The sequence below is a fragment of the Theropithecus gelada genome, chromosome 5 (genome assembly GCF_003255815.1).
Source record: "Theropithecus gelada isolate Dixy chromosome 5, Tgel_1.0, whole genome shotgun sequence".
In the NCBI taxonomy this organism is placed as follows: domain Eukaryota; kingdom Metazoa; phylum Chordata; class Mammalia; order Primates; family Cercopithecidae; genus Theropithecus; species Theropithecus gelada.
Genome location: NC_037672.1, coordinates 95,567,188 through 95,591,530, shown reverse-complemented (window position 1 = coordinate 95,591,530; position 24,343 = coordinate 95,567,188). Strand labels below are relative to the sequence as shown.

At 34.3% G+C, this 24,343-nt stretch overlaps 1 protein-coding gene across 4 annotated transcripts; it reads left to right on the top strand.

The window, feature by feature from the left end:
- Positions 1 to 884: 884 nt before the first annotated feature.
- Positions 885 to 23,777, top strand: GUF1 (GUF1 homolog, GTPase). 4 transcript variants are annotated; one of them, XM_025385409.1, is made up of 18 exons: positions 891 to 1,269; positions 2,915 to 3,026; positions 3,167 to 3,315; positions 3,591 to 3,671; positions 4,796 to 4,873; positions 5,693 to 5,776; positions 8,438 to 8,502; positions 8,991 to 9,194; positions 10,479 to 10,618; positions 11,758 to 11,881; positions 12,310 to 12,442; positions 13,164 to 13,307; positions 14,120 to 14,253; positions 17,287 to 17,388; positions 18,487 to 18,606; positions 20,237 to 20,273; positions 21,393 to 21,533; positions 23,710 to 23,777. In XM_025385409.1, the coding sequence occupies exons 1-17, from the start codon at positions 1,123 to 1,125 to the stop codon at positions 21,528 to 21,530; spliced, it is 1,992 nt and encodes a 663-aa protein (XP_025241194.1). In that variant the 5' UTR covers positions 891 to 1,122; the 3' UTR covers positions 21,531 to 21,533; positions 23,710 to 23,777. The 4 variants fall into 4 exon arrangements, with proteins under 4 accessions (XP_025241197.1, XP_025241194.1, XP_025241193.1 ...); XM_025385408.1 differs by lacking the exon at positions 23,710 to 23,777 and having other exon boundaries at positions 21,393 to 23,551; XM_025385412.1 differs by lacking the exons at positions 2,915 to 3,026; positions 23,710 to 23,777 and having other exon boundaries at positions 885 to 1,269; positions 21,393 to 23,551.
- Positions 23,778 to 24,343: the final 566 nt, after the last annotated feature.

Below are 24,343 nucleotides of genomic sequence, written 5' to 3'. Positions count from 1 at the left end.
AAAACTGCCTATCCTTCAAAGCCCGGAAAAGATACCTCCTGTTTCTTCTCAAGTTGAATAATAAACTTACGCTGACAAAGATATTGCAAGACATGAGCTTTAGTTTCCAAAAAATTGGATTCAAATAATTTTTGCATTGATCTATGATGTAATTTTAGACATTTTGCTTAATTTGTTTGAGTTTCCAGAGCTGGTATATAACCTGAAACAGTGGAGCTCAGCATTTTTCTAATAAATATGTTTTTCCGTTTGTAGGTTGGGAAATATTATAATATCAGCCTTATAAGATACTGCGGTTTTCTAAAGTGTGGGACAAATACCTGTGGAGGCACCAAGATAGATTTAGGTGAGCTATAGACATGGTATCAAGGACACTGTGTCATTCAGATAAAGTTTTTCTTTCACTATTACAATCAATGTTATGGCCCGTTTCCTTTCAGATGCACTTCAAGATTAGCTCAGTCACTGACAACATGGGGAATATATTTCGACCTCAGATTTTAAAAGTGCCATTATTATTTAGACACTAGGTAGAAGGCTAAGTCTCAACGTTGTGCTAATAATAGCATCGTTTATCCCTGGACTAAGACCTCCGTTCCTGGTTGGGGAATCAGACTGCCTGGGCGGCACTCCAGGCTGACAGCTCCCCAACTGCGACCTCCTGGGCAAGTCACTCGGTCCGGATTTCCTGACGTAGTATGGGGGAACTGACAGTACAACACACAACACAGGGCAGTAGTGAGAAACAGACAATGCAAAGGAATTGGCACAGCACTCAACAGACAATATAAGCTAATATATACTCTGCCTGCACACTGCGTTTTAGGGTTAATTGAAAGCCCCCACTCACGTGACCACTCCACTGCCCGGCGCCAAGACGCGCTGATGTCACGACGTCGTGCGCCGTGCAGGCGTCAGCAAGCTGCGCCGCGCTGCGGCGCGCCTTCGGGGTGCTTCTGGAGCTGGTACTTGGGCAGAGCTACCCGGGGTTTATTGTCTTCGCTTCACAGGGTCTGTTTGAGTCCTGTCCACCGGACCCTACCCGGGGTACCTTTGAAAACAAACGGGCTATGTTGCTGTTGCTTGTCGGTACCCTCTCCTGACGCCTCCGTCGCCCGGGTCATGTGGACCCTCGTGAGTCGGGGCTGGGGGTGCGCACGCACTCTCGCGCGGTGGGCCACTGGGGCCGCGCTTGGGCCCGCGCCGACCTTTGGGGCTGCTCCAGAGTCCTGGCCTACCTACAGGGTCTACAGCTCCGCAGAGTTCAAGGTGACTGCCCCCTGGAATCTGATATAGCCATGTTTTAAAACATTGGAGTACCCCGTGCGATCTTGGAAATGTGTAGGACTTTCTGGGACTAGCTCTGAATCCTGCTTACAGGGAGGCAGAGCACAGTGTGAGCACGGCTCAGGTTCCCGACCCTCCACCGTTCACTAGTGTGACCTTGGGCAAGTCACTAACTTCGTAGGATTTCTCATTTGCAGTGTCAAATGTTGATTTGTTTACGCGAGCCACTGGTCGAAGTGCTTTGCGGGTATTCATCTATTTAATTCTCCTAAAAAGTCTGCTGAGAAAGTTGCTAGTAAATGTTAATATAACGTCCATTTTCCTGTAAATTAACTAGCTATGTGGCCTGGGCAAGTTACTTCTTTGTCACTCTCCTGCTTCATTTGTTGAATGCAGAACAAATCAAACATCCAGTGGCTAATTGGTGAGATTTGTGTGATTTGAGGAGTGGACTTTTTTAGATTAATACCTAGAATGCAGGAAGTGCTCTGTCTTTGTAGTTTTATTATTTCCTTCTACCTCAGCCAGAGCAAACCTGTGTACTTTTGACTCTGGTGGGAGAGGGTGGGAGGTTCAACAACTCTGATAATTGTGAATGGATACAGTTTAGGCAGAAAAGTGAGGTGACTGAAGGCAAGCTGTAAGTAGGCAGAAAGACAAAACCTTATAATTAATCAACTTTGGCCCTAATATGCCTGTGGTTTCAGAAATGGATTTATATTGCAATTCACGGTTTTAAAGATGGTGCAATTCTCTACCTTTTGAACTAAAGGGAAAGAAAATCTACAGGGCAAACATCAGAATTGGTCTTTTTTTTGGGGGGGGCAGACTTTCAGCTATAATTGTGCTTTTATTATCTGTCTTATATGAGGCTGTTATAAAAAAACTTAAAGCTCTTGTGAATTTTATATTTCATTTTAATTTTATGGTTTTGATTGTGAAATATAGAGTTGATTGGAAAGAAATGTTTAGAGTACAAAAAACTGGTATATTTTGCTTGATAACAATTTCTAGCAGTTTGTGATGTGTTTTAGTAAAAACGTTAAAGATGTGTACACTTAAAACCAGGAGTTCCATTTAAAAATATTTTTAAGTTTTAAGTGAAAGTCTTTTGTTGGATGTCATCTGTTTTTCTTTCTCACCAGAGAAGCTGTAAAGTAGCAAAATTGTATCTAAAATAAAATTTTGAGGCTCAGTTAGAAACACAGATTTTTAAATAAATCTGATTCCTGGTTAAATGTGTGATAGGAGCAGAAGATTTCTTTCAGCTTTTCTGTAGCTCCGTTGCCTCAAAAGTTACTGGACAAGGTATTCTCAGGTCTTTAGAAGTTCTAGGTATCTTAAGTTCATTCACAATTATAAATTCAGTTCCTGGTTGGCCCTAAAAATGGTGTAGAAATGTTAAGGGATTATTATTTAGCTGTATAGTTACTTTTGACTATTAAACTGATGTTCCTTGTAATATGAACTTAACCATATATGTCTTTATTCTTAGAAGAATAATATAAACAATATAAATGCTAGAAATGATATTGTTCAACGATTAAAAGAATATTCTTTGAATTGTTATACTTGTTTGATAGTATGCAAAATTTATACTCTTAAATGTGGTATTTCCCCTTTCTAGGAAAAACTTGACATGTCTAGGTTTCCTGTTGAAAATATTAGAAATTTCAGTATCGTTGCACATGTGGATCATGGCAAAAGTACTTTAGCTGACAGGCTCCTAGAACTTACAGGTATTTCATTTATATTACATACTTAACTGATGGCTGCGAGTTATTGAGAATTACTTTTACTCTTAAATTTTAATTTTATACGTAATATTCTCTTTTTTTTAAAAGCCCAGAGAAATATCAGTAAGTGTTTCTGTTTATAGGGACAATTGATAAAACAAAGAATAATAAGCAGGTTCTTGATAAATTGCAAGTGGAACGAGAAAGAGGAATCACTGTTAAAGCACAGACAGCATCTCTTTTTCACAATTGTGAAGGAAAGCAGTACCTTTTAAATCTCATTGATACACCGGTAAGTTTAATATTAATTTTGTGTGTATTATTAAAGTCAACATTGTGTCAGTAGTGCAGACAGATCCTTGTTTAATTTTTGAACTGAATATTAAACATCTGCCTTTGCTTTTTGTTTTCTCAGTGTTCTTGTGTTAGTGTCAGTTGTTTCAAAAGTGTAGGGTACAAAAAAGAAACGAGTATTTAACAACTTTTATCAAGTCAATAAATTTGACATAATGCCCTTTCCTAAAAAACTACCTCAGATTTACAGGTATCAATATTTTTGTTTCTCAGGGCCATGTTGATTTTAGTTATGAAGTATCCAGGTCACTTTCTGCTTGCCAGGGTGTTTTACTTGTGGTTGATGCAAATGAGGTAGGCATTTTTCATTTTGCATGATGTGACATGTGATATGACATGACTATTTGGTTGTTTCAAGAGTTTTTCTTTAAAATGTGTTTTGGAAATAGAATTTTAGTGTTTGAAAAATAGATTTATTACTTATTGAAAATCATATGGTTTCATCCTATTAACTTGAAATATTATTACACTAAAGCATTCTCTGGAATTGACTAGTTTTTAAATTGGAATTGTTCAAAAGATTGTTGTATTTTTTTTTGAAGTGTGACATCATGTTATCAATGCATCTTACAAAAAAACCCCACCAACTTTCGCATTTCTTAATCTGAGGTTTCTATATCCATTTTTTAGCAGATCTTAAGAATAAATCATTAGTTTCAGATCATTTTAGGTGATTTTAAGGCAATAATTTGGGAAGTATTAGGTTTTTAAAAAATCAATAGCATTACTAAGCTCTTTTGTGGTGTAAACCATAAAGACATTCAGCAGATGACCATATAAGAGCTGTGAATATACTAAAGTAAGCTTTTGATACATGTTTCTCACAAATTCTTCATTCAAAACCCAACTTTTTTTAGTGGTGGTGGTGGTGTTGTGTTAAGCCTTTCCTGATCCCATCAAGGAAAGTCAATCTTGACCTTATATAGGCAGTACTGGGCTTTATAAACTGCCTTGATGACTGTGTTCTTTACTAAGCTTTGAGGTCCTTGAGAGTCCATGTTACATCTTTTGTTTCTCCAATGCCTGATGTATTTCCTAGCACAGAAAAAGCCCTCCAATAAATGCTTTCTGAACTGAAAGGAATTATTACAGAGAATGATTCAGATGCATGGAAAAATAGCTATCATAGTTGATTTGCCCTGTACCTTTCCTTAAAGGCTTCTTATCTCAAACTTAGTAGACTGTTGGCTCACTCTACTTGGTGTGGTTATTGCTTTACCATCAGCGATTTTCATTTTGATCCCAAAGACAAGTTGGAGAGAAAAGTATGAAGGGTAGCTACGTGGCATTTTGTTTAATTTTATTATTAGCATGATGCAAAGTCTCTTGAAGAAGATGTGTGGAATGGTCTTAAATTACAAGTTTTGTGATAGATAATAGAATGGTCATCTCAGTGTCTTGTGTCTTGATATTTTCAGGGTATTCAAGCCCAAACTGTAGCAAACTTCTTTCTTGCTTTTGAAGCACAGCTATCGGTAATTCCAGTTATAAATAAGGTAATTACAATGAGACAACAGTGTTGTTATTTCACTTTCTAAAAATACAATTAGTGTTTAAATGTCAGTTGTACTATTTATTATATGAGGGATCTCCTGCTATTTATTAAATATATTGGTGGGATTTATCTCTTTGAATTGTATGTAACAGAAGTGCAACTTAAACTCACCCTTGCACAGAGTTGAGAAGATAGTTCCCCTGAATTATCTTACAGTAACTGAGGGCCATTTCTGTAGGGAAGGAATGCAGAGCAGATGAAACATGTTTGTCCGATTAAACCATACATAGGAAAAGAAGAGAAGTTTATAATCTAGGAAGAAACAATACAGCACATGAAGCATGACAATTTAGTGCTAAACTGAGCTCTGTCTATAAACTTCCATTTCATATTTTAAAATTAATTTAGAATCTTAATTTTAAAATCTGCATTGCTTTAAATTATATTTATTGGTAATGGAGTTAAGTTTAAAAGAAGGCCATAGGTAGGACAGCTTGTTGTCAGACTTAATGTTATATTTAACTTTTAAAATCAGTTCACATGCTGCTTAATTGATAAATTACTACTGATCTCTTCTGCTGCCCTGGGTAGCTAACTGCTTAAAGTTTTTTTGCATGCTCTGCTACCTAACTTCTCTTTTTCAATCATGGTTATTAAATTGTACTGCTAATATATAGATTATTTTACTGCTTTTGAAAAAATATCATAGAGGGGTCAGTTAGGCTGAAGTGGGTAAGCTTTTAACTACCTGTGAATACTGTTAATACATAATACATCTTATCCTTATTATACTAACACATAATGGATTTTTTTTTTAAAGATAGATCTGAAGAATGCTGATCCTGAAAGGGTTGAAAACCAAATTGAGAAAGTGTTTGATATTCCAAGTGATGAATGTATTAAGGTAAAATACTTTCCTAAAAAGATTATACTTTGAAAAAAGTCACAGGAAATTGGACTAAGTGAAATTTCATGGTATTTGATAACCTGACATTATATGCTATTTTTTTATAGTTTTGCAAATTTCTTTTACTATTAATTTCCTTTTATCCTTACCAAAAGTCCCTTTTATATTGTTGGGACATACAGAAATTATTGTGATGCTGTAGTTAAAGGAACTGAGGCGCAAAGGTTTTAATCACTTTCCTAAGATCATGGGTTTAGTTAGCCAATGTGCCAGGACTAAAACACAGGCCTTCTGAAACTCCCTGCGGTATTTCTTGTGTGTCATTTTGCCCAGTGGAAATACTGTCTTTGAAGAGCAGGTTCAAACTAATTTCAAGGCATTTGTATGTATCATTCTTGGAACTGACAAAAACCTATTTTATAAAAAGCTATAGTAGTGCTAGGAAACAATGGATTTTATTTATATCAAAGTTGCCACCATTATAAATTTGAATTTTTGTTTACCTTTCAAATGATGATTTGCTTGTTAAACAGCCACTGCCAAAGTGCTACGCTACATGGTAGTGTAAAGTATGTCAGCGCAGCACTGTAATGTTTTTCTTTCAATCTCATTTAATTTTCAAAAGAGCAAGTTATACATGGTTTTATATTTTGGATTGTGTTATATTAAAATGCAATTAACTATTCTGATTTTAATCTTAATAAAATTCATTCAGATTCTTATTTGGTATATGCCAGCTAAGAGTATGGCAGTGAACAAGACAGACAAGACAGTCAATAAATAAGTAAAGACAGACAGACTTTCTGCAAACAGTCAATAAATAAGTAAACAAAGAAGTAACCATAGGAATTATTGACTAGGATAAAGTTTGTCGAGGAAATTCATTTGACAAATTGTTATTATTCTAGGTGAAATACCATAATGAACAGTGAAAAGTCTTTTTTCTTAGAGAGATGTTATGACATAGAATAGCTTAGCAAAAGCGTCTCTGATAAACTGAAACATGGAGGAATGAATAATTTTCTGAAAAGCATTCCAAGAATAGAAAAGAGCGTGTGTAAAGGACTTAAATTAGAAAAGATTTGGCATGTTTACTGATCAGAAAGGTAGATTGGATGAGAAGGCTTTGTAGGGGTATGCAGGAATCAAGTTGTGCTGGGACTCTTATGCTAAAGAGCTTGAAAATTATTCTGAGGCAATGGAAGGATTTTAAAGCAAGAGAAACAAATAAATTCAGGTAGCCTTACAGAGAATGGATCAAAGAGGTGTAAGAAGAGATACAGGGAATCCAGCTATGAATAGTAGCCCAGGTGTGAAATTATTATATCTTAAGTATTAACTATCCATATGAAAAGGAGATTATGATCCAGGAGGAAACAACCCATAAAACATAACAGTTCATTGCTAAACTGAGCACTGTCTACAAACCTCCATTTTCATACTTTAAAATTAATAAATAACCTTAATTTTAAAATCTGCATTGCATTAAATGATGTTTCTTGATTTGGAGTTAAGTATATGAGAAGCACGGCTGCCCAGAGGCAAGATAGCTTGTTGTCAGATACAAGAAATGAACCATACTGTTCATTTGATTTCTTTTTTCTGGTAATGTTAAGCTGCTCTGTGTATGGGCATAGAAAAAACATAATTGGATGCAGTCAAGGTTGAGGTTTTGCCAGCTGCCTCTAATAAGGAGAGAATAGAAAGTGGATGAACCAGAGTGATTGTAAATGATGGATCTTGGAGTCCCATCTGGGAAAGAATAGAAATGGAGTGGAGGGTGGAGCTGATGGATAGCATCAAGTAGTATATTCAGTAGTTACAAGTTAAGGACTGTTGTAAAGAAAGTGCTACAGTCTAGAGCAGTAGTTGTCAATGTTGGGTGGTTTTGCCCCTGAGCAAATATTTGGAGATAGTTTTGGTTTTCACATCTTGGGAAGGATGCTACCAGCATCTTGTGGGTAAATGAGGTGCCCTGGTTGCTGCTGAACATCCTATAATGCACAGGACGGCCTCCCAAAACAAAGAATTATCTGGCACAAAATGTCAGTAGGGCTGAAACTGAAAATTCCTGGTCTAGAGTGAATGGGAAGGGTAAGAAGTTTGAAATCAGGATTTCAGAGATAGTCCATTTATTACTGGTGAAAAAGGTTAGTCATACCATGTGGTTTGAGTGTTGGCTTGCTTTTCTGGTGTGAGAACAGTAAAGTTAGTAGTCAGATGCCTTATGGTTTTATGCCATCCACATACATTGTTTATTCACACAACAACCTTGACATTTAGGCAGAATGTGAATAATCACTTCATTTTTTAGACGATAGAATTTATACTCAAGGAGATAGATACTGGTGAAATACACGCATTCAATGCAGAGATATGATTGTTACCCAGATTTTGAACTCTTAGTCTATTCCTCTTTCAGTGCCATAATCAGGACTCTCTTGTAATTCAATTCTAGAACTGTAGAACTACCCAATTATAATAGAAAAAGAGGTATTTGTCAATATACTGTTTGCTTTGTTCTTTTCCTTTTGCTGTATTTCTCAAATTGATAACTGTTGGAATTATTTCTTCCTTCTGATCGTAAGTCACAGGTCATCAAGATAGAAAAGTATAGTCAACTTTAAATGCTTATATTTTTCACATGTATCTTTTTAGATTTCTGCTAAACTTGGAACAAATATTGAGAGTGTTCTTCAGGCAGTTATTGAAAGAATTCCCCCGTGAGTATTTGGTGATTTTTGTACTAGTTGTCTCTATTTAATAGTTCAAAAACTGTCTATGCTTAATAGTTCAAAGATTGTATCAGCTTGAACTGTTATTTTAGCTTAACAGATGTGGCAAATATTCTTGCAGGGAGTGAGAATAAATTTATTTGCTTTTAGTAAAATATAGAAGGCAAGTACAGTAAAGTAAAGAAAAAGCAAAGATGATTGATGGAGGTCTTTTCATGACAATCATTATAAAATATACCTCAGTACATTGGCAATTATTTTCCTTTGCTTTAAGCTGAACAAATATATTTATAAATAATTTGTTAAAACTGGAGGTTATTAAATCTAATATATTTTATAAAAAGGTCTTTTTATTTAGGCTGTTGTGTATCAAACTTTCTCAAGAACTCAAATTAAGTACAATAAGTTGAAAACAGGAATTTTATTAAGATTTTAATTTAGTATATATGTATTTACTTTTTACTTATATTTACTAGCCCTAAAGTGCATCGCAAAAATCCCCTGAGAGCTTTGGTATTTGACTCCACCTTTGACCAGTATAGAGGTGTGATAGCCAATGTAGCATTATTTGACGGAGTGGTTTCCAAAGGAGATAAAATTGTATCTGCACATACTCAAAAGACATACGAAGTTAATGAAGTAGGAGTTTTGAATCCTAATGAGCAACCAACTCATAAATTGTAAGTAATCTGCATTAGTAATTAAAATGCATTTGTATGTGGTTCTGTTTCTGCATTTTTCTCAACTTGGTAGTCTTAGAATGATCCTCATTTGATAACTTAAAAAAAACTATTTAATGCAACTATACAGTAAATGCTCTGTCAGAAGGAATCTTGGGTGAAGGACAATAGAAATGTCAGTTGATACTTTTTTTATTCTAAATGACTAATTATAACTAGGTTTATGATCAAGGGGAGATTGGATCCTATATTGATACATTTGATGAGACAATGAAAGAGTTCCCTCCACCCATATTGGGTATCATTTTTGACAGTTCTTCGTAACTAGATTTTCCATTGTAAAGGTGGTATAACAGAAACCTTAATAAATCTTTAGTGTGGAATTCATGGTAAAACCTTGATTAAAATTCTTGGGGAGTGGGATTAGCAAGGGTAGTGTGCATTAGAAAAACACATCTGAATTGACTTGTAAAAGAACTATTTATTGAGTGCCTACTCCATATCAGGTACTGATGAGACATGACCTTGGATACATAATTTGAGCTTTGTAAGGTCCTGTTTCCTCATTTGTAGAAATTATGGAACCAGATGACTATCAGATCACATTTGAGTGTTGAGTGTTGTATGTCTAAAAACAGCACTATATTGAGTCAAAGTCTATTTTTATTTTACTGAAATATTTTAACATCTATTTATATTCTGCCATATATACTGAACATTATCACATCTTCATTTAAGGTTCTTAAAGCTCATTGTAAGTGTAAATTATTTTACCTTTGTAGGGATTTTTTTTTTTTTTTAAACTACAGCTGAACTCAGAATTCGTTCTTTTGCTAAAGGAGGAACATCAGATGTCCAGTTTGTTCAGAGTTCACATTTTTCTTGGATAAAAAGTTACCTTTTTTTCCATTGTTAAAGCATTTGCAACACAATTCATTAATAAAAGACATCACAAGTAGTGTACTTATTGTAATGCTTTTGTACTTACTAGTTTCACTGTATTTACAATATACTTTAGAAACTGCTGTTTAAATTGCAAAGGTTGGCAGAATCATGAAAAAGGTGATAGGTTTATAAGTAGAGAGGTCTAATGGATTGTAAGACCTGGTGTGTTCATTTGCTGGCAAGCTTCAGAGTTTGATAATTGATATGGAGCACTTATTTTCAAAGTGTATGGAAAGTTTGGAAAGTGTATGATAGTTTCCTGGGAAGGTAGAACTAATTGTGAGTTATGTGCTTGAAACATTAAAGCAGTAAATATTTGCATATAATAATTTTATTTAGATATGCAGGACAGGTGGGCTATCTGATTGCTGGGATGAAAAATGTCACTGAAGCGCAAATAGGAGATACATTATATTTACATAAGCAACCAGTGGAGCCCTTGCCTGGGTTTAAATCAGCGAAACCAATGGTATTTGCAGGTGAGGAGCTCACAAATTCAAAGGTTGAAGGCCATGATATTTTTAAACTAAAAGTTTGTCTCAGTGGTTAAGGAAAAAATACACATTCTGATTATGTTAAATAACCACGAATTCCAGCCTATTGTTTCACTTAATTCTTTGTGCTGTTTATCAGTTTATAATTTCATATGTATGATGAAATTATATGTGGGAGATCATTTAGGATGTGTTAAGAAATAAGCTCTTAAGGAAGAAGTTGTGATGTATAGAATACAGTAATATAAATTTTTCTTACTTTTCTAGGGAGTTCATTATTATATTTGAAACTTTTTAATTAGGATGTTCTTATTACTGATTATCATTAGACACTGAGTATCTTCATCTTCGATAGAGTTTCTTTAATATTGTATTGTACTCATGTAGACATGACAGAGAATGGTGTTGCCTCAAGTATATATAATTTCAGAATCTGTTACTTCCTTTATTTTGGAGAAAGGAAGACCTGATGGAAGGTCATCAGGTTACTCTGTGCCGAGTATCTAACCCTTGATTTTCGCCCTACAGTCTCTCTCACTGGGAATTAGGAACTTTGTTTACCCCTACCTTTAGGCAAAGTCAGTCATCTGGATTTTAGAGGACTTCAGAGTTGTCAGATGAAAGAGAATCAGTAGTGATTCCCATAGTTTTTGTAAGTAAATACCAAAAAGCAAAATTTAACTATGGTTTTAAGTAGATAATCTGCCTTAGAAAATTGAGAGTGCAGTATAGTTTTCATTTCTACTCCTATTTTTATCTAATAATAAAGTTTCATTTGGGTTGTGGGATGTCTTGTGCTTTTGTTTTTGCAATTACAATGTGTTTCCTTAATAGGCCTAATTCCCATGTTTTTTTTTTTCTTTTCCCTGTAGTTTTTCAAAAACATTGAAAACATTATTTGGAGTGCCAATCTAGGTGTATATTCTTTAAGACTAATGACTTGTAAGATACTTTGAAACCAAATTATCATAAATTTTTAGCAAACTAGTATTTTGGTCCATAAAATACAAGAAAGTAATTTAAAAGGTAAATGACTAATTTGGAACTTGGCAGCACTACACATGTGGTTTGATTGGTCTGGAGGCAGCTTATCACGTGATAATTAGAAATCATTGTATCCCCAGGAATGTATCCTGTAGACCAATCTGAATATAACAACCTGAAGAGTGCTATAGAAAAACTAACTTTAAATGATTCCAGTGTGACAGTTCATCGGGATAGTAGCCTTGCTCTGGGTGCTGGCTGGAGGTAAGATTCATTCACTTTTTTTTATAGGAAAGAAAGGTATAAATGGTATATTTTAAAAATATTTTTATAAGAAAGGGAGGTTTTTTTAAAGTATCAAGTACGGGAGGTATAAAATGGTGCATTTTTCTGGAACATTTACTGAAAATAAGTTTATATTAGTGTAAAGTGGACAAAAACAATTTTTATCTGCCTGTTTCACGTTGTGGATTGACATTTTATGGGTAAGTTTTATAGTGATTTAAAATAGATTTCCAGTGGAAGATTTTAATCTTATTTAATGAAATTATGCTAGCATTTAATTATATTGTAAATTCTTTGACTCAATTCCATCCCTCCCTTAAAATAACAATATGTTCATTAAAAAAAAAAAAAAAAAAATGAAGCCCATGGGACATAAACATTTTGGGGTTTATCTTTTCCTCCCCCAGGCTAGGATTTCTTGGACTTTTGCACATGGAAGTTTTCAACCAGCGACTGGAGCAAGAATATAATGCTTCTGTTATTTTAACAACCCCTACTGTTCCATATAAAGCTGTACTTTCATCATCAAAATTGATAAAGGTACTTCGTATTTAGTACTGTTTTGCATTAGTCTCTTGGAAAAAATAAATGTGTGTATATACAATGCAGGAGAAGCTTTTTACTATACCAGTAGCTGATTAAGTTTTAAATATTTATTGATTAGTAGTAATAAACATTGAATTACCCTATGCCTAATGATGAAGAACTTTTTTGAAAACTAATTTATGCAGTATTTTTCTTAACCTGATATAATCTCCACATTATCAAAACTAGTCTATTGCTGATAGTAAAAAGTAAAATTAGTCGTGAAAACAATGTTCTGATTCTAGCACAAAGATGCAAAATGTAATTTTGGTCATAAGTAATTTCTCTCATAAAAAGTGAAGCATTCATTCCAGTGACTGAGAAATTTTAAATTTCAAATCAGTGATGAAGACAATATTGTATTCCATGTAAGTGGCAATCTGTTCATTTTAAGCAAATACTAATTTTGGCAATCTAAATATTTTCCAACAAAATTAACTATTAAACTATAATGTTTTCTAAATGTCAAGTTAAAATGTATTCTTTTGTCATACTTTTTCTAAATGGTCCATGAAATATGTTTAGTAAATATCAATAATTGGAATATATTGTTTACTAATACTTATTAATACTAAATGATTTCAGCGGGAGAGATTTTAAAATATAAAGCAAACAAGAAAAATGATCATTATATTAAGATTTCTTTTTAAGTATTGCTGATTTTTCTAATTTTTAGGAATATAGAGAAAAAGAAATTACAATTATCAATCCTGCACAATTCCCTGATAAATCAAAAGTAACAGAATATTTGGAGCCAGTTGTTTTGGGCACTATTATCACACCAGATGAATACACTGGAAAAATAATGATGCTTTGCGAGGTATAACTAATACAATTTAATACAAAATTAGGTTTTAGTCCTCTGAAATAGTGATTTCCAACTTGTTTTAAAAGATTTCTTTCTGCTGAGCATACTGAATTTAAAGAGATTTTCTTTTATATATATATGTCTGTGTCTGTATACATAGATATAGATATATATACTTTTAAAATTTTGATTTCAAATAAGAAAAATATTTCTGATAATTTGTGTAATTTACTGATTTGATATTTTAGCCCAAAGGAAAGAAATTTGATAATTAGCTAAATGTATAATTTCTTTTCGCCTTTTTGAGTAGTTTGAAAGATGATTATAGTACTTCAGGGACCATAAATTTGAAGGTACTCCCATTTTGCTTTAGTTCTCACCACATTGTAATAAATGATTGAATCCACAAGGTATGTAATTATATTCTTTAAAAATACTTATTTGAAATACTCAGATACATATTGGAAAGTGTCAAATGGTGACTTGAGTTTTAATTAGGTTAAAAACTAGATTGTAATCTTGGTCTTACACTTTTAATTTCTCTGGACCTAATTATTTATAAAACAAGAAATTAGGATTTTTGACTTTATATGTAGTTACATTTGATTTACTGTTACATGAAATAGTGTTTATTTTAAAAGATAAAATTCTTAGATAAAGATTAAAAGCTTTGATAGCAAGCCTAAGGTAATTGAAATATAAAATGTTTCGCCCTGGATTATAAATACTGCCTATAAGTTTTTACTAGACCATTAGAGAAATACATTATTCCTCAGTATTTGAGTAGGTTATCATTAAACCCATTTTTTTCCTTCCCTTTTTAGGCTCGAAGAGCAGTTCAGAAGAATATGATATTTATTGATCAAAATAGAGTTATGCTTAAATATCTCTTTCCTTTGAATGAAATTGTGGTAGATTTTTATGACTCTTTGAAATCCCTGTCTTCTGGATATGCTAGGTAAAAAATCAATGAGAACCTAAGATGCCTGACCAACTTTTTTGAAATATTGATGAGCAAGAGTACACTAATTCTTTAGTAATTTCAGCTTTCTTGAAGATAGTTGAGAATCATATGCTAAGGTTAAAATGACTTGGAACAACCTTATAGGTGTTACAGACTACTTGTGATTTGCTTATAGGAGAAAAACTTACTTTGATTTATTTTCTAACTTTTATTTCTCTTAACAAAAAAAGTTACTCCCCTTTTCATGAAGAGTTGTATTCTGTTAAGAATTAGACCTAATTTCAAAAATTTACTGTAACCTCAGTGGCACTTTTAAAATGTATTTGTATGTTATGCAATCTCAAGAGCATCTATTTACATTTGAAAAATAAAAGTGCATATTCAGTCTGTAAAAAATGTTAAGTGTGCCCCTCCATTAATGAACACTTTAATAACTTAGTCTTTCCAGGACCAGGTTGTCCACATCATGAAAACCATTGTGTATCTCATAGGAGTACATGGAGAAAAGCCAGATAAAAATGAAAGAAGAGTTACTATTAAATAACAAATAAGGAACTCAGGGCATGGCATTCTGAGAGGCTGTTTTTTTTTTTTTTGTTGTTGTTGTTGGGGCATATCACTCTAGATACCCTCACTATGCCCTAAAATCTTATGTTACAGGATAGTATATAGTAGAAAATAGATATGAAACATGGGGAAGCAAAAGGGGAAAAATGAACATTGACATCTATAGAACTCCCACACAGTGCATGAATATTAATGTTAACGTGCAGAGACAAATTTCAGTGTTTAACGAACATGCTACAATGACTTGGAATTTTAACTTTAATCAATCATCTTGTCAGTGAAGAGAGTTAGCATATATAATTCTTCTTACCAAGGAATCTTCATGTTCCTTTGTATTGAGAATTTTTTTCTACTTTGTCACCTAGTTTGTTTGTTTTTTTTTTTTCTTTTATGTCTTCTTTCAGACAAGACCTTGAGCAAGTAAGTGGCTGTGGAATTTAAAGTAAAATGAATTGGGAGGCATATTAAAATTACTAGAGTTGAAGGCCGGGCGCGGTGGCTCAAGCCTGTAATCCCAGCACTTTGGGAGGCCGAGATGGGCGGATCACGAGGTCAGGAGATCGAGACTATCCTGGCTAACACAGTGAAACCCCGTCTCTACTAAAAATACAAAAACTTAGCCGGGCGAGGTGGCAGGCGCCTGTAGTCCCAGCTACTCGGGAGGCTGAGGCAGGAGAATGGCGTAAACCCGGGAGGCGGAGCTTGCAGTGAGCGGAGATCCGGCCACTGCACTCCAGCCTGGGTGACAGAGCGAGACTCCGTCTCAAAAAAAAAAAAAAATAAAATAAAATAAAATAAAATTACTAGAGTTGAAAGGAAGATTACTAGGTTTAATGTTTATAAATATTTTTAACAGAAGTCTGTCAATTTTAGTTTGCATTTGGGTACTACTTTCTGAATTATAAGTGGTCTTAAAAACCCTTTTCATTTGGAAACTTAAATACATTTTGAATTTAATGAGAGAATGTCATTTTTGAACTACATAAAAATAAAATATTCCAGCTTCCAGCATTAAGGTAATTGTTATGTTCAAGATGGATGTTTTACATATGCAGTCAATTCCACACTTAACAGAAAGTCATCATAGGCTATGAATTAAGATCAGGGAAAAATTTATTTCATACCAGGAGGCAAGAATCAACTGCAACTAGGTCAGAGCAGGGAGTCCTGTGTTATACAAGAACTGTAGTGGTGTCTAATCAAACAGGCATTTGCCTTCAACCCATAACCCCAGTAGCTTTTTGGAATTGCAGATGTGTTTCCTGCATTCTAAGGGAACACTAGAATACCTGTGTTTTCAGTAGAGGTTAGGAATTGATTGGGCTCCTTGGAAAAAGAAAACACAATTTTTATAATGATTTCTTTTGAAAAAATGAGTTAAGAAATTTTTAAGATTTTTAATATTTTGGACCACAACATAGCTGGAGCTGTAACAACTTCAAAGTTAAGGACCACGTCTGTTTTTTTCTCTTCCTATTTGCTTTGTATTCATTGGATACTTAACATGGTATCTTTCATACAGTAAATGTTTAATAAGTGATGCTTTCTGAAGAAAATATTTTAACAATACTTCTGAAAAGAATCTGTTAATAGAGTGTATTATTGTCATTTTATGACCTTTCTGCTGAAAATCTTTAGAAACCAAACATAATTTTGCAAGTCCAGGCACCAGTTGTTTTAAAATTAAGACAGTAGGAGTATACATGTTCTTGTCTGTGATTGGGACAACTTGTAAGCCTATAATTGAAATTTTCTTGTTAGACTTCAGTTTTATAAGTTAAACATTTAAATACCTGTTTTGACTAACATTGCAAGCTTTGACCACATTGTTAAAAGTAACAGCTGAAACTAAGTGCTTGTTTGCATGCTAAACTAGGCTCTGTTTGGCTCTGTTTAAACATGTATTATGTACTAGGCATTGCTCTAAGTGGTTTACATGTATTAACTCATTTAATCCTCACAAAAGCCCTCTGAAGGGAGGTGCAAACTGAAGAGCCAAATAGGAAATTCAGAGGTCTCATTTATTAATGGCATTTTATGAGTGTCATAGCATTTATTTAAACATAGAGTTGTCATTGGTAATAGAAAGTTAAACAGAAACCCAACTCATAAATCTGAAAATGATCCATTAATATATAGTATTGTCTGAAGCCTGCCAGCTGCTGGGAACATGGGAAGGCATGATATTTGTTTTCAATAAACCCTTTTCTTTGTCAGGTTCACCAATTTATTTCCCTTTCCCCTATAAACATATTCCCCTTGTTTTTGCCCTTGATTTAATAAACATAAAAAGATAACATTTAGATCCATTCACAAGAAATTGTATGTGTAATATTTTGATGGAAAGTTAGATCTCTTTGGGGAGTGTAATGTGGCAGAAAGTAAGACATTTTGTAAAGAGTAAAAAAAGTAATCTCTTGGGAAGTGTAATATTTATCACTTGGAGTTTTTTCCTTTTAGTTTTGATTACGAAGATGCAGGCTACCAGACTGCAGAACTTGTGAAAATGGATATTCTACTGAATGGAAATACTGTAGAGGAGCTAGTAACTGTTGTACACAAGTAAGTTGAATAGAAACTAATCATGGAATGTGAAAATACTCACTTTTGATATGTTTTTCACTTATTTTTGAGCAGCTGCATTTAAAAAACTTTTAAAGGTAATTAAAATAGAGTTCACCCTACTTACTTTGCTTTCTCTTCTTTTTCCACACTTCTCCCTGGACTGCTAAAAATAGAACAGAGCTATAATAGTCAAAAAGAATAGTGTAATAGAAATGTTTCCCCTTACCACGCAAAAAAAAAAAAAATGTTTTGAAAATTTTATGATGATGGATTTAGAATTGGGAACAAGTTTTTTTGTTTTGTTTTGTTTTGTTTTTTTAGATGGGAGTCTCATTCTGTCACCAGGCTGGAGTGCAGTGGCACAATTTCTGCTCACTGCAATCTCTGCCTCCCGGGTTCAAACGATTCTCCTGTCTCAGCCTCCTGAGTAGCTGGAACTACAAGCGCGTGCCACCATGCCCAGCTAATTTTTGTATTTTTAGTAGAGACGAGGTTTCACCATATTGGCCAGGATGGCCTTGATCTCTTGACCTCTGATCTGCCTGCCTCAGCCTCCCAAAGTGCTGGAATTACAGGCGTGAGCCACCGCACCCTTTTATATTTGTAAAAAAATTAGGAAAAAACCCACGTGTTCAAGAAACAGCAGATTGGTTAAAATGAATTACAAAGCACCCATATTGTTATTTTCAGCCATTAAAACTTGTGGAGTAGTATTTAGTAACAAAAATGTCTATTAAATAAGAGGGTAGAATATATCATAAACACTGATCATAACAAAAATATGCAAAAAAATGACTAGAAAGATATATGTTTAAAATAAACATTCCAAAATGTTTACCATTTTCAGTGGCTAAGGAAAGAGAATCAAGAACGGTTTCTATTCTCTAATGTTGTATTTCTAAATTTCCTGTAATCATACATTGCTTTCTTAGAGAAGTTGTTCATGATTCAGAGAGTAAGAGATATTTATGATAAGTAAGTTCCATTTGAACCTCCTTAAGAGATCACCTTTACATTGATTATGCAACTGGCCTAGAGAAATACTTGAAATATTCTTATTTAGGATATATAAACAGTTGTATTTTTCTGTCTCAGAGACAAAGCACACTCAATTGGCAAAGCCATATGTGAACGGCTGAAGGATTCTCTTCCTAGGCAACTATTTGAGATAGCAATTCAAGCTGCTATTGGAAGTAAAATCATTGCAAGAGAAACGTGAGTTGAAATTGATTTTTGTTCTTGAGCCAGTTTCAGAAATGATGTACTTAAAAAGTGAAAGAATATTGAACATTTTAACATTGGCCTAAGCTTTATTCTTACTTGTAGAAACAGTACGATAGTGCTCTCCATTTTTCTGATTTAAGTAATGACTGTTAGTTTGAATTACTTATATAACACCATTGGGTGATGTAATTTGCAGTTAGTATAATATGTATGGGTTTGAGGAACTGTTTTAATTTCCACTCATATGAATGTCTATAACTGAATTTCCCGGGTAAGGAATTTCTTTATGGTTTTATCCCTTTAGGTAGATTATAAATTAATAGAAACTGAAACTAAAAGGTTTTGTCTTCCTAATGACAAAATTACAATTTTTTTTTTTAAACCCAAAGTATTTAATATCACTTCCCTACTTCCTCAGAGCTAGGGAGGTTATAAACCAAGGAATGCCAATACCATGTTAGGATTTGCATTCTAGATTAGGGACCTCACATGAATTATAGTAGACATGAAAGATAGGCTAGTTTCTATAGGACACGGAAATGTAATACATAAATCAGAACACTGGCTGGGTGTGGTGGCTCAGTCTGTGATCCTAACTACTTGGGAGGCTGGGGCAGGAGAATTGCTTTGAGACTAGTCTGGGAAACATAGACCCTGTTTAACAAAAAAACAAAAATAGCAATGAAGAACACTGAATAAGCTGCTCAGCTTGTAACAGCAGATGCAGGGTGTGTCTTGTAGCACTTCCCATTTCCTTTCCTTAATGATACTAAGACTTCTGGGAAACAGGAAGTATCTCCTCAGTTATGAAAAGTTGAAAATTGTTATTAAAGTCTACCTTTACTCAAACCTAATGGGGAAGTACAACTATCATGTTAATATAGACTTGAGGTTAATTTTAGGCCCACTGTTTGAAATACATTTCATTTCCTAACACAATTTTGCTTCAGTTATTCTGTGTTTCGTAAATACTGAGATCAGGCAGAGTGGAGATGATAACCAGGGAACATCCTGGAAAGTGCAACTTAAGACAGTTAGCAAATGCTCATTCTAACATAAGTGTGTTGAGAGAATACCTTAAAAAAACAGGTTTTTCTCTCTGAAGGAATACATAAAGGTGGTGCTATTTTCAAAATTAGATGATCTAGAAATTTCTCAAACATTATAGAAATAGATTAGTTTATAACTGGTGGGGTAGATATATTAATCTTCCTAGCCACTCCATCCACATTCAGTAGAGGCAATAAGATAATAAACATGTTTTGTTTTTCTGAAGTAGTAGTGGTAACAGTATTTTTAGATTGAGTAAAAAATAACGTAATATATTTCGTGTAATCAAGGTCACATCACGCTTGAATTTGGCCTAATCAAACCTACCACAAGCCTTGACCTTTTTTCTTAATGTGTGTTGACAAACATGTTGAATTTGTTCTTTTATGCCAAGTACATGAAAATAAATACAAGAGCAATTGAAGTATCTAATTAATATGCTTATGGAAATTTTACATAGGTAATGATACTGTCATTAAAATTTTCTAGTAAAGGGGAGATTGTTTTTGGTAAGAAAGTGCTTTTAAACAGTATGGAATTATGTACTTAAACGAAATTTTCTCTTTTACAGTGTGAAAGCCTATAGGAAAAATGTTTTGGCAAAATGTGTATGTATCTAGTTGTATTTATTCTACTTTATAACTTTTATGGGTTTTAAATCAAAGGGGGCATAAGCTTACTGATTTCTATTGTTGGTTTTTATACATTTTTCCAAGTTTTCTTTTTGAATAGGTAAATTTCAGCTTGACCATGGCAACCGGTTCATTTTGCCCATATCCTTAAATATTTTTTCATCTTATTTATAAAATAAAAATTTACAAAAGAATTATGAAAATTGTTCTTATATGTAATACTAAGGAAGATTCTTATAACAGTTATTTCTATGATCTGGGTAACATGTTTTATTGATCTAACATATAATGAAAGATTTTGAAAACAATGGCTTTATTTTACAGTTGAAATCAATCTCTCCTGACATACATATGCTTTGCCAGTTTGCTGTTATTGAGCTGTTAAAAAAATTATTCTTGCCCGGGCTTGGTGGCTCACACCTGTAATCCCAGCACTTTGGGAGGCCAAGATGGGCAGATTACTTGAGGCCAGGAGGTCGAGACCAGGCCTGGCCAACATGGAAAACCCCCATCTCTACTAAAAATACAAAAATTAGCCAGGCCTGATGGTGCATGCCTGTGATCTCAGTTACTCGGGAGGGTGCAGCGCGAGAACTGCTTGAGCCCAGGAGGCGGAGGTTGCAGTGAGCAGAGATCATGCTACTGTACTCCAGCCTGGGTGAGAGGGAAACTCTCTCTCAAAAATTAAGAAAAATTATTCTTAAATATAGTGAGAATTGAATGATCAATTCTTTCTCCAAATGCTCAGTATAGTTTTTGGCACATTTATTCCTATGTGATTAAGAGTTTCCTATATTAGACTGTGGCTTTATGGTCAAAATTCCAAGCTTAGAATCAGTAATGAGATTGATAATTCTTCCTTGACATGCATATTATAATACTTGGTTTCTTTAGGGATCTTCACCTCCATCCAAATTAAAGCCTTTATCATTCTTTGACAGTAAAATTAGGATCTGCTAGGAAGATTAGAGAGATGCCTGCCTTATGGAAAATAATTTGGTATGCTTATTAAGATTGTACTGATGCCTCTGTAATCATGTGATTATTTTCTCTTTAGAGTGACTCAGACTTCCAATTTTTAAAAATATTTTTCAGTATGGTGGTGATATTACCCGAAAAATGAAGCTTTTGAAGAGACAAGCAGAAGGGAAAAAAAAGCTGAGGAAAATTGGCAACGTTGAAGTTCCAAAAGATGCTTTTATAAAAGTGCTGAAAACACAATCTTCTAAATAATTGGTGGGAAAACAAAGAATTTTCATAAATTAAAAACTATCTGTTTTTCACTGCAATTTGTAATATGCTGACAACAGAATGAAAATTATAAAATTTGCTTGTTACTTTCAGGGTATTCAGGTTCAAATAACTTACTAGCCTTTCGTTGAAAGGGAGTAATGAGTGGGTAGGTTAAGAGCTTAAGATTTTGAAGCCATGTTGCCTGTTCTCAGATACCTGTTCCAACCACTCACTAGTAAGGTGACCTTTGCCAAATTAACCTTTGTTTCCTCTTGAGTAAAATAGAGATTATATACTACCTACATAAGTTGTTGTGAAGATTAAATGAAGTAATACATTAAATATTCAGAGGTAAAAGACACTCAGTTGTTAAGTCCTTAATGCAGTTATGTCCTTAAATGCATTGTAAGGTCCTTAGAAACTGACTTTAAGCAAGATGTCACATAGCAGGTCCTTGAATGATGACATTTCCTTCTAAGTGGTTTATAACATTGATGAGGAAAAATAATTGGTTTATGAATCATTTCATTATTATTATTTTTTTGAGACGGAGTCTTGCCCTGTCGCCCAGGCTGGAGTGCAGTGGCACAGTCTCGGCCCACTGCAACCTCCACCTCCCGGGTTCAAGAGATTCTACTGCCTCAGCCTCCATTACAGGTGCGCGCCACCATGCTTGGCTAATTTTTTGTATCTTTAGTAGACATGGAGTTTCACCATGTTGGCCAGGCTGGTCTCGAACTCCTGACCTCGTGATCCACCCGCCGTGGCCTCCCAAAGTGCTGAGATTACAGGCATGAGTCACCATGCCCAGCCATGTCATTTCATTTAAAGTCACAATTTCCATGAATCTCAACAAGTGAGGACCTGCTATATTTTGTTGCGTGCAGTTTTTCCTTACTGACACTAAAAGGCCGCATACTTAAGATTCCATCTACTTTAAGTTAAAGGATTTTCAGAATCACCTTAAGTGTCAAATTTGTTAGCAGGATTAATTTATCTGATATGAATTCATTTATTAAACAGAACTCAAATAACATACTAACTAGACAGCTGCTCTAGTTCATGATAAAATGTTTATAGATTTTATCAGGTTGTTTGAAACTAAATGGTTTACATCTAAATTAAGGGCAGGAGCTGTCTTTCAGACATTCAAAACGCATTTGTGTAAAATGACAGGTGTTTGGTGTTACCAGGAACTCTTAATGACATTTTAATAATTATTGTCTAAATTTCATAATTGAAGCGATTTTAGAGTAGTTAACTTGAGATTTCAGAGCCACCTAAATGGCTGTATTTCTCCAAAGCTCTCATCTGCCGTGTTTATTCAGCCAATGAACAAACCAGACTGCAGACTATATTATAGCAAGATAACATTATTTAGCCATTGATTTTTATCTTCTGCCTTGCTTGAATGAACCGAATGAAGAAAATGCCTTTTAGGGATAAACACTGTCAAGGATGAATTTTATACTAAGGTTATGTGAAAGAAAAAAATCTCAAAACCACTAAGCCAGAGGGAAGTCAAGCTGGGAACTGATTGAGGCAAACCTGCCTCCCATTTTATTCCTAAATGAAGACAATCACAAAGATAAAATTTGCTCACAAGGAAATTCTTTATGGACAAAGACAGAACTCAAAGTCTTCCTTCTGCTCACATGAAACAAATGCATAAATGGTTGCTTCCTGTGCCCCGTGTTTCACTAAGCCAGATTAAGGTGTAAGTATTCCCCTACCCTCCTCTCACACGTAAATTGTATATTCAGTGAAAGGCTAATCAGAAACCCAGAAGAATGCAACTCTTTCTTACCTGCCTATGCTTGAAGCCCCTGCCCCTCTTCGAGTTGTCCTTCCTTTCAGGACCAATGTACACCTTACACATACTGAGTGATGTCTCATGTCTGTCTAAAAATGTGTAAAACCAAGCTGTGCCCCAAATACCTTGGGCATATGTGGCGAGGACCTCCAGAGGCTGTGTCACGGGCACATCCTTAACCCTGGGAAAATAAACTTTCTAAAGTGACGAGAGCTGTCTCAGATATTTTGAGCTCCCAGTTATTGTGAAATCATCTTAATTATAAATTAAGTAGAGATTTACTTAAAATCACTTATAGAAGTAGCCTGAGATGTAGTCCTAGATACATACATTATCATCTTATGTTATCTTCCCTCCGCCTTCCAGGTTCTGATAAAACAGATGAAATCTGAAAGACCATGACAGCAGTATTTTGAAAATGACAGTATTTGAAACTAAAAAATTGTAAAACAAAGTGTTCTATCACTGCCAAGGGATAAGTTACAAATTGGTTTTTGGAACATAATATGTACTGTGTGCTTGCTATTTAATAATTTACCAATATTAGCCTTTTTTAGTCAGACTTTTTTTTTAACCTATGACTCTTTAGGAAATAGTTTTAGTTATAATAGTACAAAAAAGCATTTTCATAAGCTTAATTTCTTTCCCCGTCCCACTTTCTCAGTCAGAAGACTTTAGTGACTTGGAGTTGTGTGCTTTATAAGTGTATTCCTCAGAGGACCTAACATTAATAAGATTTTAGCAATCATTAAAATATGTCTAAACACTGTTATCAATATTAAAATAGCACTATTTATTGAATTTAATATGTGACGACCACTCTGCTGATCTATGTATGCTTCCCTCATTCAATCTATTTAAAAATTTTGGGGAAGAAGCAGAGTTTATTTTCCAAAGTCACCATTGTTGACAGACAGAGCTGGGATTCAATGGTTTCTTTCTTCAAAAAGCTAAGTTCTTTGCCTAACAGCAGCTTAGCTCCTGAGTTAGGGAATGAAAG

Excerpts from the sequence above, each read along its gene's own strand:
- GUF1 (XM_025385409.1), top strand. The coding sequence starts at position 1,123 with ATGTGGACCCTCGTGAGTCGGGGCTGGGGGTGCGCACGCACTCTCGCG. Across the intron at positions 3,316-3,590 it reads TAAATCTCATTGATACACCG|GGCCATGTTGATTTTAGTTA; the intron begins GTAAGTTTAATA and ends TTTGTTTCTCAG. Across the intron at positions 4,874-5,692 it reads TAATTCCAGTTATAAATAAG|ATAGATCTGAAGAATGCTGA; the intron begins GTAATTACAATG and ends TTTTTTTTAAAG.